Consider the following 14,286-nt stretch of genomic DNA (forward strand, 5'->3'; position numbering starts at 1 on the left):
TGAATATGACTGAAAATTTTCATTTTTTCTGAAAAGGTGGTGTCTATTTACTTGTGGCCACGCTGTGTATATATATACATTTTTCTCTTCATTTTACTCCTACGATACAAGGCTTGGTGATTTTTTAAAAAGTATAAAGAATCTGAGATTTCACAATTTATTTTGCATCAAAATACGCACGTTTTTTACGTTTTCAAAAAGTAATTTTACATCGAAATAACCAAGGCGTAACCCTTGGTAGTTTTCAAAATTCTTTTTCGTGTTGTTCTGTTGAAAGATGCACTTAATGTATGCTTTAAACAAAAAAAAAAACTTACTTTCATCAAACTCCCGAAGCTTAATCGTAATATGACGTGGAAATTCCGTATGACTTCGATTTTACTTTAATTTTCAAGAAAAGATAAACCACGTTAAGATTAGTTTTAAATAAATATTGCTAATTATAATAGTTCGGTACGCTTTTTCCAAATTTAAATTCACTTTTCATCCTGAATAGGAGAAAACTCCTGTTTAAACTTCGCAAGAGTTTTCATCTGTATAATAAAATTCACTATGTGTGTGTATGTCACGTAACTCCTCCTAAACCTCTGGTCCTACCGACTTCAAAATGGTGCCAAACGAATCATCTTGGCCCCGAGGTATGCACAAAGGTAAACTTTTCACCCATCCTATTATGGAACACTGGTATTTCGCGAAAACACTTTTACGGGGATTCCCCAAAAGCGGCATTGTTTTACATTAAAGCTCATAAATAGTAGGCCTACTAATTACCGTTCGTAACTTGGTTAAATAAATTAAATTTGCATTATAGCAGTAAATGTGGACCATACGCCTACGAATTCGCTAGTTATACTCCTAATGTTCAAGCTTGGTGATTTTTTTTTCCTAAGAAATATACGTACTCTGAGACTTCACATTTAATTTTGGATTAAATTACGCACTTTTCTGCGTGTTTCAATAAAAGTTATTTTCCACAAAATTACGAAGACTTAAGCCTTGGCATTTTTCAAAAATTTTGTTAAAAATTCTTTCAGAAAGATGCAGTTAACATACGCTTTCCAAACAATTACCTCTTTCATCAAAACTCCCAATGCTTAAGTTTTTACGTTTCTACCTACTCCATGATGATGAGTAAAGTCTGTGTTCAGTTTTTACGTTTCTGTCTGTTCCGTGATGCCGATTAAAGGCTGTATTCAGTTTTTACGCTTCTGTCTGTCACACGATGTCAAGTAAAGGCTGTATTCAGTTTTTTTGTCTGTTCCGTGATGCCGAGAAAAGTTTGTGTTCAGTTTTTACGTTTCTATCTGTTCCGTGATGTCAAGTAAAGACTGTGTTTAGTTTTATGTTTCTGTCTGTCACATGACGTGAAGTAAAGGCCGAATTCAGTTTTATGTTTCTCTCTGTCACATGATGTGAAGTAAAGGCCGTATTCAGTTTTTACGTTTCTGTCTGTTCCGTGATGTCAAATAAAGGCTGTGTTCAGTTTTTACGTTTCTAGCTATCGCACGATGTCAAGTAAAGGCTGTGTTCAGTTTTTCCGTTGATTCCAGTCATTCGTGCGGAAATTTAGTATGTCTGCCATAGGAAAGTTATTGTTCCCACGATGTCAAGGAATAATTGTGATCCTTTGACTCTGTCTTGTAAACATGGTCCCTGAATTTTTGATGTGCATCTTTGTGTTTCTTCGAAACTCTCAAACTAAATATTACACACCACCGAATTCTATTTCAGTAAATATTGAAGAGTTATAACAGATTTCTCTGTTTGGCATATTTTCTTTTGCCATATTGTTGAGTGTATCATCAATTGCTGTTACCAGACTATTTGAATTATATGTGATGGTGGGCTTGGGTTCACAAATTCTTAATACGTTTTGCAGTAACATAATCATCATTATCTGATGTTGCACAGTTTGTGCTACCTAGCACCAGTCCTGGACTGTTTCCTAGAATGATAATTATTTGCTTGTACAGTGCATTAAATGAAGTTGGATGATCATTTATTCCTCCTCTTGTAGGCAATTATAGAAAATATTCTCCAGTACATCTTGGTTGCACGTGAGGTTTAAAATATACCACATACACTTTTCTTGACATCTGTTAACAGGAACTGTAGTGGTCCGATGGTTACAAGTGCTTTTTGAAAACACTGGATACTTTTTCCACAGCACCTCACTGATTTAATTGGATCATACATTTTGTTACAATTTTCCTCATCAAGAAAGCCACTTTTGGATTATTATCCAAGTGTTCATCAAATCATTGATGATCTTGATATAATTATCCTAGTTAAAATCTGAACCAAGTTTGTCACGCCGAAGAACAGTTGCAGATATATGAGACAACAACTCTGCAGCCAATCTAACATTTTGATGCTAAGTTTTTCACAATATATATATTTTGCCTGTCAGTCAGTTAGTGACAGATTTTAACCTCATGTTCATTCAGTTTTAAGTTTTCAAAGACTCTGAACTGATAAGTTAGTTGAAACCCTGTATCTCGCAGCCAATTACCAATCACTTTAAAAAGATGGGGTGGGTCAGAAAAACAGATCTATTGTTCATGCGTTTCAGATCCTCAAACCAGGTCTTGTTCATTGTAGTGCCCATTTCCACAAATGAACTTGGTTTGCTCCATTGTTACATAAACAAGCCAAAATAGCCTAGTTCTCTTATTAATTAGTTGATATATCCTTTTTTACCTGTTGGTTAGTCTTTATAGATAGATTGCTCCCACTCTGCAAATAATCCATGGGTTGTGATTATGTGCATGATGAATTTACAGGGTAATTAAAACTCCACTTATTTTATTTTTAATTTATTACTTTCTGCAAAAGTTGTTAAGCTATATATACATACACAGTAGAAAGCCTATAAAGTTGCAGTTCTTACGGTTTACACATACCTTTAAAAATAAAAGTGATTAATGTGAAGTATGAGTTATTTTCTGATTCTATATAATTCAAAATTACATTTGCTATTAATACAGAAACAACCAAGTACAGTAAGATCATCTGTATTTCAACAGAGCTTGGAAAATGTATAGTACTTTTTTTTCTTGATTCTTATTTCGATACAGCTCTAGAAAGTTGTTCCACAAAATGCTGGAATGAAAAGTGTTGTCTGACATGATTTTTCCCATTTTCGCCCATTTCTCTTGCTAAACTGCGATCTTTTACATACTTTTCCATGGCTGTTGCAAAGTTTTCAGGATGGGGTGGACACAAAAATCCTGTTTCACCATCAATGACAGTCTCTAGAGGTCCTCCGCTATTGGCTGCAATCACAGGTCTTGACATGTACATTGCCTCCAATGGAACTATTCCAAAGTGTTCATTTTCTGGAGTGTAAAGAACAGCTGTACAACTGTGAAGTAATAAGTGCTTTAGTTTATCTGAAGGTGATTTTAAGAAACTAAGAGATTCTGTAAGTCCTAAGTCCTCTCCTAATTGCTGCAGTTCCATAAAAACCTCAAGATTTTCCTTCACTCGATCGTCATACCCACCAGCCATGATGAGATGCACCTGTTTTCCCACATCAGGTGTCAAAATGCTCCGAAGTTTACCTGTTAACAAAAACAAAGATCTTATAAGTTTGTGTTCTTTAATCTAATATCAAAATACTAAACTGCACAATAATTTTAACACACTACAAAATGTATTCAGTTTAGCCCCACTACAAAATAATTTATACCTTATGACCCGAGCAACATCCAACACAAATCAAAGTTGCTTGAATTTATAAAATTGTGGTCTATTGTTGATGAAATGAGTCAATTATAAACATCTTAGATAGCCTGTAAAAATGTTCTACTAACAGACATATCAAACATCCTACAAAAGTTTCATAAATATATAAAGTCTGTTTTCCATTATCTGACTACTCCTAGGTCACTGGGCCAATCTCAACTAAACTTTGTGGGATATCTTGGAATAAGGGACATGTTAAAATGGGTTTAACAACCCCTCCAGCACCCCATTATTGCTGTTATTGAGTATTTATTTATCTTTGGCATAAGTTAATTTTAACTACATTCATGTATGATTCCACACCATTACACAAAAAATATTAAATTTTCTATAACAACATATACAAAATGTAGGAGGAGGGCACACAAACATCTTATATATATCTGAGAGAGTGTGCTAGCACACTCTACAAAAGAATGCAATGAAAAAAACTGCAATAATACACAAACTCAGCTGAAGTTTCTAATCCAACAGCCACCATAACGCTGACATGAAGAGCAGTTTTTTGAGTTATACCAACTTCCTACTTTGACCCATGACCTTTCAACTTTGTCCAGTAAGACACTTCTGTGGCCATTAACTGTATATTAATTAATAATGTGAAACACTGTGGAAGGACATTAAGAGTTGAGTGTTGAAAGCGGGTAACAGAAAGCACCCCTACTGCCACTATTTTTGCCATTATCTCTTAATACAAAGTCACCCTGACCATCACACAGTGTATACCATGTTGTAAGTACATGTATATACATATTGAGTTTTTAAACCTTATAGAAAACTTCTGGTGAGGTTATAATAAGTACTGTAATCACATGTTATGTTATAAATACATTGTGTGAAAGTTAGGATTTTTGTGTTATTTATCATAGCATCCACCCACACATTTTTTTTAAGTTCATAACCCGGACAAAGGACAGACACCTCAGCTTGTATGCACTATAACATAAGATATTCTTACAGCATTACATTTCTCACCATGGAAAACCCTCTTATTACTAGCTTTAGAAATTTGAATAAATTTCCAGTTCAGAATTGCATTTAAAATTTTAATTAAAAAATATAAATCTTATATATTATTATAGTATAATCAACAAAATAGGTCCAAATCTTACTGTACATGTTACCTTAAAAATGAGGCCCAACAATAACAGTCAAATGTTACCTAAACAATTAGGCCCAACAATAGTCAAATATTACTTAACATTAGGTCTAATAATAATAGTCAAACATATGTACAGAAAGAAACATTAACTAATGATTTAGTTAAAAACATTACTACCTAAAGCTTGAATGGCTAGCCCAAGATTCTTTTTCCTTTCATATCGGTTAATTGACAAAAACACCCAGTTGACACCCTTCAAGTTAAGGTCAGTTAGGTCACCTTCAAGTGGACAGTCAAATGCTGAAAAATTCAGTGATGGGTAGAGAACTTGAAGCTGAACATTCTGGAGGCTTTGAAATGTCTGGCGAAATACTTCAGCTAGCAAAACACAAGCACTATTTATTGAAGTGAAGTCCACTAGTATTCTGTAGCATCAGATCAGTGTATCATTATTATACTAAACAAAATAGTACACAACTGGGACACCACTAGGAATAGCTTGAATAAGATGAAAAATAAACACTAAGTTTAAACTGAAGGGCACGATGGAAAACTTACAGAACTTCTGGAAAATCAAAAAAAAAAACTTATGAAAATTGTCTGGCACAAAATGTTAAAACAAATAGCAAAGTTTTTGGAAAGTACTTTAAAGATGAGTGAAATGCTAAAGAGAGGATTTAACCTTTAAAAGATACTGGCAGCAATGTTTTTGACAAAGAGTATGAGATGGCTGAGATTATAAGTGTTCTCTTCTTTTTCTATGAGAGTTAATGTTAGCAATATTCCTCACATTTTACAGGAAATATTGGAATTAAATTGAATCATGCAGATGGTAAGTAAAAAGATTGAAAATTGATAAAGGAACAGGACCAGACAACATTCTCCCCAGAGTTTTAAAGAAGGTTAAGCAAGGCTCCATCATTTTTGATAGGTCAACGAACAGTGGACATGTTCCTGAAATTTGGAAAGCTGCAAACATTACTCCTATTTTTAAAGGGGAGAGGTGATAAGAAGTTGCCATGGAAATTATAGGCCAGTTAATTTTACTTTTATATTGTTAAAATTCTAGAGTCTCATAAAAGCTTTAAAAATAATTTAATAAATATATCATAAAAGAAACTCAACATGGACTCATTAGAAGGAAAGTCTTAGCTTTTTTTTTTATGGCATTAATCAATATGTAGAAGATGAAAAGGGTGTGAACTGTATTTTAAAAACAACTTTTGAAAAGGCACCATACAAAATATTAGCTAAGATAATCACATTAATGGGAGTTGACAAAATGCTAATAAACAGACTGAAGGGTGGCAAAAAGTTATTAATGGACACTAGTCACACTGAACCTTTATTACTAGTAGTGTGTTTTAGGGGTCAGTGCTTAGAGATTTGCTTTTTCTTATTTACATTAATGATATTCAAAGGGATAAAATCAGTAAAATATGTGGATGACATTAAAGCTTTGGGTATTTCTAGTTGTACTGAGGATAATGGATACCAAACAATGAGTTGGATCAATTGGTAATTCTATGAATACATGAGTGAAAGCAAAGAAAAATGTTACATCACTATGTTGCATTTTAGAATTTATAACGCATACTGTAGAGACTTCAACATGTTGGCAATAAAATTATAAGAAAAATTACCTTTACTCTCCAGATAATAGTAACAAAAGAAACCTTATATTTCCATCAATGTTTTACCATCAAGGTTTGTACCACTGGCACTGACAAAGCTGAAATTGTGAAACATTGAATAAAATATTTAATTTTTATTATTACCTGAGAATAAAAGTGTGTTTTTTCTGACTTTTACTTCATATCATATGTCAAGCACATTACATCTGTCATACCCAGTTCCAAAGAAACCTTTCATCTAATATCAGGCTAGCTGAGACATTATTAATACCTTTAACTTCCTGAACAACAACTGTTAACGTACGAACCAGTAAGTGGATTGTAAATGTAATCAATTCTATTTAAATCACTTACAAATCAGAATTAAGAGTAAGTATTAATAACAGAGTTGTACAAAATATTTGGCAAGTGACTTTTAATTACAATACGTTTAAGGTAAAGTGTTTGTATTATCATAATTTAGATCACAAGGTAAATAAAGAAGAGAATCTGCTCAGTAGCACGACTGAAAAAAAACAAAGGCCTTCCCATCAAGCTACTAGTGGTAAAGCTAATAGAAATTTAGCATATATTTATAAACACATGTCACATACCAGTTACACATCAAAAGTGGTAATTATTTATTTATTACAAATGTAGGGGAAAAAATCACAATTTGAAAATTTGTTTATATTTTTTAATTTCATAGAAGTTAGATTATTGAATTATTCCATTCATTCATGTGATGACTGACATCATATATGCCTGAAAAGTTGTAATGTTACATATCATGCATCATGCTATTATTGCAATAAATAATCAACTTAAAATTATTTTTGTTTTATTACTTTACATTATGTTTGGGTATTACAAAATTTGTGACTTTTTCTTCTCTGACTTTATTTCCAGCCACTCTTTAATTTACAAACCATTAGTTAGGCCTCACAATATCAAATTCAGTTTTGGTCTCCTTATCTAAGAAAGGATACTGACTTATTGAAAAGACTTTGTAGGAAGGCTACTAGAATGATTCTAGAGATGGAAATGCTATCGTATAGAAAGAGATTAAAATCTCTTAACTAAGTTTCTCTTGAAAATGTGATTTTCATAGAGTTTACAAACTTTTTCTTCCAATCAGTTGATTATTTTCATGAGTTGTGACCCTAACTTATTAAACTGAACCACCTTGAATTAATCAAAAGTAATGATGAGAAATCATAATGGTGATGTTTCAGTTACTTAGATGTTGGAATAATTGAAAATTTTAATTATAACTAGAGGGGCACTCAGTAGAGCATTGATCATATTTGGCTCTCAAAAAAAGACGAAAATATGTCCACATATCTGTCATTATCAACAGACACAAACTATTTTTGGCAAAACAATGAAGAATAATATTCTACATATGTCCACCAAGTTTCATCAAAATCCAATCATTTCTGTGTAAAATTGGTCCCCCATATTAACAGATAAGGATTTTTTAGATTTTTGTGACCTTGACCCTCCAAAAACTAAGCACTTCTAGGTTGGGTCATAGTCCAAAGGTATACAAACTTTTGACCAAATCCATTCAGTTGTTTTTGAGAAATCTTGCTGCTAAACACACACATGGGTGAAAACAACCTCCTTCCACTTTCAGTGGCAGAAGTAATTGGTTGATTATTTTCATGACTTTAATAAGTTTAATTGTACTTTGATTAATCAATTATTTAATGTGTCACTAACTGATGATGACAGGTAATTGATTATACCAAGTCAATTTCCAATTGTATTAGAATATTGTCTTCGTAAAAAATTATATGACGCACACATATGCACTACCTCCCTGGTTGAGTTCTAATTTTCTATTTTGTTATATTCAAGTACTCTCAAGTGACAGTACTTTCCCACTCTTTCAAGCAAGGCAAGTAGAAGATAGTTAATACACTGGAAAAAGAAAATTTGAAAATTCCAGTTAAGTTTTTACCTGTAAACTTACTATTGACCAACACAGTTTGTGCCATTCCTGTAGTCCATTCTTCTAACCAATCCAGTGGAGCCCTGTAGAGTTTCTTCAACCAACCTTGTCTCTGGCTCAGCAACTGATCAGGAAAGTGGCAATAAAAGACAATCTTTGCCTTACTTAGTTTAAGGACAGGGATACAAACTGAAATCTGATCACAAAAAATAACATCAGGATTTAAGCCACTACAAAACACCAGGTAAAAAGCTGCCACTATCATTCGAACATATGCACACAAAGCATAGCATGCGCCAAACAAACTCCGAGGCATCCAATCTCCAACTACCGTCACAGTGAAAGTTCCATCTTTAGTTTCCTGAAAACAATGACTGGGATGATGATGAGCAGTGACAAAACTGACTTCATGATCTTGGGACTTCAGAGCTAATGCTGCATCTACTACGAGTCTTTCAGCTCCACCAATACCCAAATCAGGATGGAGAAACACAATCTTCATTCTACCTTCTTCGGTAGTTGTTTAACAATAAAACACTATAAGAGATCTCTGTACAAATAAAAACATATTTATTATATTACAGTATAAGTAAAGTATGAAAAATTCAAAAAACCTCTCAAAGTACAATCTATTAAAAGCATTACTTCCCTGTCAGTCGACACTTTTGACATTTGTGATTATTTTATGACTTTGGTGATTATTTTTTTTAAAAAAAGGATTGATTTATTTTTGAAAAAAGAAATTCACATATCTAGCTTGAAACTTGATATTTAATTCTATTGTTGTTGGTCTTATACTCAATAATATTTATCACTGTATATGTAAGAAACAAGAGTCATTACACAGCTGCAAATTCCACCAGTTACTTGATGTCTAATTATTGGATTAATCACAGTTTAATACTTTTGTTGTGATAACCATAATTACTGCTATTGTTATCAAGGAGTATTGAATAAACAAGCTACTGATCATTCATTCAGTCAATCAAGTTGTAACATCAAGTTAGTTGGTGAACTGATCAATAAGTGTCTAAGTTTCATAAAAAGAATGTTGTATGTCAAGAAGCATTAATTGTTAGTTTTTCTGTAAACAGTCAAGGAAATTATTAGTTTAATTACCATAAACAACAAAGTTATAAATACAAAATTAATATTAACTTCTGATCAGAACATGATATATAAAAAAAATCAAATTTCCAATTTTGGACATAATGGGGTGATCTATACACAAACTATCACTGTTGAAAACTGGTAACAAAATCGGAAATCTTTATGCTTTTGGCTTCAGCAGTGAAAAAAGGTAAGTCCAAGTCCAAATCTTATAGTTACAAAAAATTTACTTGGCAAATTGTAAAACTGGCAACAAAGTTTTTATTTCAAACATAAGGCTTTTCATATGTTTAAAGGGAAAATGTTTGTTGATATCTATCTGCACTAGCCATCCCAAATGTAGAAGTGACAGACTAGAGGGAAGGCAGACAGTCAACACCATCCAAATCCTTGGCTGCTCTTTACCAATGATAAATGGGATTGACTGTCACATTATAACCCCTCAATTACAGAAAGGGTGAGCATCTAATGGGATTAATACCTGCAGCTTATGAGTCGAACATCTTAACCACAAGATCATGCTAAGACCCTTGAGAAGAAAATATACTTTAATTATTAAAATGTACATTTATAATAATAAAATGTACATTTGATAGTACTTATAAGTACTTATAATTCTGTTAACCAAATTACACTGTTTGTCTTCTATAAAAGGACAATAAATTAAAATATTGAAATTAACATACATTTGTTACACTTTTTTCACAAGAAGAATTCATTAACTGTTTTGATGTATACTTTCTGTAGTTTTTAATTATTTGTTGATTTCACATTTAAATTACATGCTTGGATTGGCTATTACATTTTGGTCCAAACGTCTGTAGCTATAAATTAAAAATTATCAGGGTAAGCATTGTACTAGCTTGGAATAATACATTATAACTAAATATAATGTGCAGTTTGTTTTTCTTTTGACATCTTGCTAGTTGCATCTTGGGTGAAAATCAGTTATATTTACTAGGTACCATAAACAGAAAATATTGTGAAAATCACCAACAGAAATCTTGTTTGCCATAAATAAACAATTTAAACCTTTCAAGATGTTTCTTCAAAGATATGACACAGAACTTCTGCTTGTTGTGTAAAAAGAAGTAATAGCTCTATAAAAATCATTAATCAGACCTCACTTGGAAGACTGTGTACAGTTTTGGTCTTCTGATCTAAGGAAGGGTACTGACTTATTGGAAAAAATTGAAGGGTTAACTAAGATGATTCCAGAAAAGCTAGGGTTGTCTTATAGAGATAAGAAATCTTAATTTATTTCTCTTGAGAAGGGAAAGGGGTAATTTCCTAGAAGCTTACAAGTTTATTCTGGGAATCAATAGGATAAAGGCCTCTGATTTCTATGTGCTATTTCCTGAATATAAGATGCGAAGACACAAGTTCAAAATTTGGAGAAAATATGCCTGACTGTAGTAAATACAATCTAAATTATGAGACATTGTGACTGGTTTATTGAATTACTTGCCACCAGCAGTAATGGAAGTTAGCAATTTACAAAAGTTTAAATGAATGAATCAATGATTTCCCAAAAATAAAAGGTGGGTTTGAATTTTTACTTTTCCCAAGGGTGGATGTACGAAGACAGTGTTGATATATCAAATGATCCTTTGTTGTCTGTATGTTAATTGCAAGATGGTAAAATGTATTTGCTCTGAACAGAGTATATCTTGAGGCTGAATAAATAAGAGGCTTATATTATTAACTTTCAGTAAGTTGTTTTTACACTTTGCTGCAAGTAATTATTCAAATTATTGAAGACAATGTTTTTAGCAAATACAGACATTTAACATCTGGTGTTGATAAGATGTTAAGGTTTATCTGGAGATTATACAATAATAAACACTACCCAGCATAGATATGGAGGGGAACTTTTCTTGTCTCATCAACTTGACAAATGGTTTGGCATTTATGATACCAAGGCATATCTTAATTTTCCTTAGGTTTTTATTACTGTTCTCTAACACATAACAAAGTTTGATAAATAAACTACACTTCGTGTTACCTGAGAAACACATAAGATGGAATATAAAAATCAGTGACCAGCTTTCAGATTCTGTTTAATTTCTAATGACTGCTAATATAATAAAACCTACAAAGAGTGGAGGCTCAGGAAAGAGCCAGTAAGTTACAAGACTACAGTTTAGGTCTCTTGTTTGTTAAGTGTTGGAATCTAGTGGTTGTAGAACAAAAAATTACTGCAATTAGTTGATCACTGCTCAAGGGTTACTGCTTTTCACTGTTCAAAACTGCTATGTTACTTATACAGAATTTCTCTTGTATTTAGCTGCAACTTTTACTTATCATAACATATGGACAAGGGACTTGAGTTAGAGGGTTAAATCGAGATAACTAATTATCTACAAGCATAATTTACACTGATTAGTGTCACATAAAGTAATAAATTAATCAAAAGTATGATTACGTTAATTAATGTCACAAAAATAATCAAGTAATATTACTATTTTGATTATTCCAACTGTCCAAGCTTCATGCGAGAATAATTAATTATATGTAACTGATTAATGAGCCCAATGATTAATCTGTCATTAAGTTCCACTAACTTCCCAGTTCTACAAAGGAACATTTGGTTCTTCATTATTTTGCCTGTTAAACTTGACACTAGCATGTTTTTTTTTTCCAAATCATAAAGATGTTTACTCTTACCTTCAGAATATAGCACAAAGAAATCAGAAGCCTTTATCTCATCAATCCCACAAATAATCTTGTAAACCTCAATAAGGTCACCTATCTTTCTTTTCTCAAGAGACCTTTACCTGTCTCTGTAAAATAATCCCTCTAAAGAAATATTTGGTAATTATGTAAATCTTCACAACTGCTGTCAGTTGTTTTTGAGATATTTTGGAATTTTCAAATGGAACTGTTTTTAAGCAAAGTATTTAAAATATTTTTTCATTTGCAACATTTCTGGTGGTCAGTAAAGTTTGACAGTGAAAATGTATAAAACTTAGCATAAACTAAGGTAACTTGTGAAGTAAAAAATGCATAAACATTACCAGGGCAAAAAAAAAATTATCTTATTGACAGTTATCATTCTGACTCGCACATGTTCATGATTTTTTTTTTCTTGAATGAAGTCTACTTACATGTATTACCATTTTTAATATGACAAAAAATCTGTTATGCATTAAACAAATTACAATTTCTTAACAATAAACTAAAAATACTTTTAATTAAGATCACTTGTACAAATCTTACTGCTTTTTTTTTTTATCTTTACCTTATTCAGCAATGTTCTCTGATGAAAGAGAAAGATGTACCAAATCAACATAATTAGAAGCAAAAACAACAATTGTATTAGCTTCTTTCTTAAATATATTTTAATTATAGCTGTATTAAAACAATTTATTTTCTATCTATATACAACATATTGATAGAAAACCATGTCTTATTCAAATATTTATACTCGTTTTAAATTATGGCTATATATTCTTTTGCAACTAGAATCTTTTCTCCCAAACTTCAAGTTTAAAACTTCTGATGAAGAATAACATAGCTAGGTCTAGGCTACATCTTCACAGATACGTGTTTAATAATGTTAGAACACAATTCAATTACACTTACAAGTTACACTCAGAGAAGGCTATCTCAGTATCTGTTTCACTTCAGTAGTGTTGAAGCATCGTGTTCACTAACAAAACAGTTACACTGAATTTAACTTTAGAATTATCGACATTTTCCAATGTTATTTATACACCAAATTACTTACGAGTTACACGTCTTTCTTGATTACAATAATTACAGTGTAACTAGCTTACAATGTACAGTTACACCTATACTATATTATATAGGCTATACGGTCCCCAATATTTTTTTACAACTTACACACAAAAACAAAAGAGGAAAATACTATCGGTATTGTAATTAATTTCACTTTTTTAACAGTTGCAGGTAAAAACATAAAGTGAATTAATGTTTAAGTTAATGAATAACGATGATTAACAATACGATGCAATATATTAATATTATCATATACACCCCACTGTACAGTCTACGTGTACAGCGATACGCACCGGTACTTTAAGTTTAGCAACGGTTACTAATACTATCATGTTTCCGATTTCATACAAAAAATAACGAGTGTCTATTTCAAGATACAACTTTACTCAATAAGAATTTAATTTAGAAAATAATAAGTAGCACTATAAACACTTTACCATGTAGTTATAAGACAATCATTAATAACACTACTAATACTATTTTAATATACATAATTCGATATATGATGCAGTACAAAACTCATTCCATTTCAGTAAAAACAGGGACCATTTGTAAAAACTTTTAAACTTTTTTTTTTTACTTACATATTCTTCATTGCTGTTTCATTATACATTTAGAGTAATTGCAGTTATAGCCTCAGTTTTAACATAAACAGTTACTTAATGCTGCTGCTAAGGTTGTTGAATTCAAGTTTTGCAACTTCTTCACCTTATATCTTTCTCCAAATAAATCCGCTGATGGTTTTTGTTTTTAAAAACTCTAAGCAAATTTACGGTAAAAATAAGCAAACTGGGACCACCATTTTGTGTGGTGATGGATTATTTCCCCAATTGGCCTGAGGCATATGCAATACCAAATCAGGAAGCTACAACTGTAGCTTCGGCTATTAGTGATTTCTTCTTCAGATTTGATATGCCATACAAACTGCATTCGAATCAAGGCCGTAACTTTGAATCAGCTGTGTTCCATGAATGTTGGAAGTTGTTGGGGATACGAAAGACCAGGACAACGCCACT

At 32.0% G+C, this 14,286-nt stretch overlaps 1 protein-coding gene across 3 annotated transcripts; it reads right to left on the bottom strand.

The window, feature by feature from the left end:
- Positions 1-2,788: 2,788 nt before the first annotated feature.
- LOC106458576 (alpha-1,3/1,6-mannosyltransferase ALG2-like) lies at positions 2,789-13,816 on the bottom strand. 3 transcript variants are annotated; one of them, XM_022384842.1, is made up of 5 exons: positions 13,708-13,773; positions 13,115-13,181; positions 8,429-8,969; positions 5,027-5,227; positions 2,789-3,563 (listed from the first exon to the last, which is right to left on the bottom strand). In XM_022384842.1, exons 3-5 carry the CDS (start codon positions 8,919-8,921, stop codon positions 3,064-3,066), a joined length of 1,194 nt encoding a protein of 397 aa, XP_022240550.1. In that variant the 5' UTR covers positions 8,922-8,969; positions 13,115-13,181; positions 13,708-13,773; the 3' UTR covers positions 2,789-3,063. The 3 variants fall into 3 exon arrangements, with proteins under 3 accessions (XP_022240550.1, XP_013773548.1, XP_022240551.1); XM_013918094.2 differs by lacking the exon at positions 13,115-13,181 and having other exon boundaries at positions 13,708-13,816; XM_022384843.1 differs by lacking the exons at positions 13,115-13,181; positions 13,708-13,773 and adding an exon at positions 13,564-13,686.
- Between the last annotated feature and the right edge of the window lie 470 nt (positions 13,817-14,286).

Source organism: Limulus polyphemus, unplaced genomic scaffold (genome assembly GCF_000517525.1).
Source record: "Limulus polyphemus unplaced genomic scaffold, Limulus_polyphemus-2.1.2 Scaffold488, whole genome shotgun sequence".
Taxonomy (NCBI): Eukaryota; Metazoa; Arthropoda; class Merostomata; order Xiphosura; family Limulidae; genus Limulus; species Limulus polyphemus.

Coding starts and splice junctions, on each gene's coding strand:
- LOC106458576 (XM_013918094.2), bottom strand. CDS start 8,921: ATGAAGATTGTGTTTCTCCATCCTGATTTGGGTATTGGTGGAGCTGAA. Junction 5,228..8,428: donor GGTCAATAGTAAGTTTACAG/GTAAAAACTTAA, acceptor GTGTTTTGCTAG/CTGAAGTATTTCGCCAGACA. Junction 3,564..5,026: donor GCTAGCCATTCAAGCTTTAG/GTAGTAATGTTT, acceptor TTTTGTTAACAG/GTAAACTTCGGAGCATTTTG.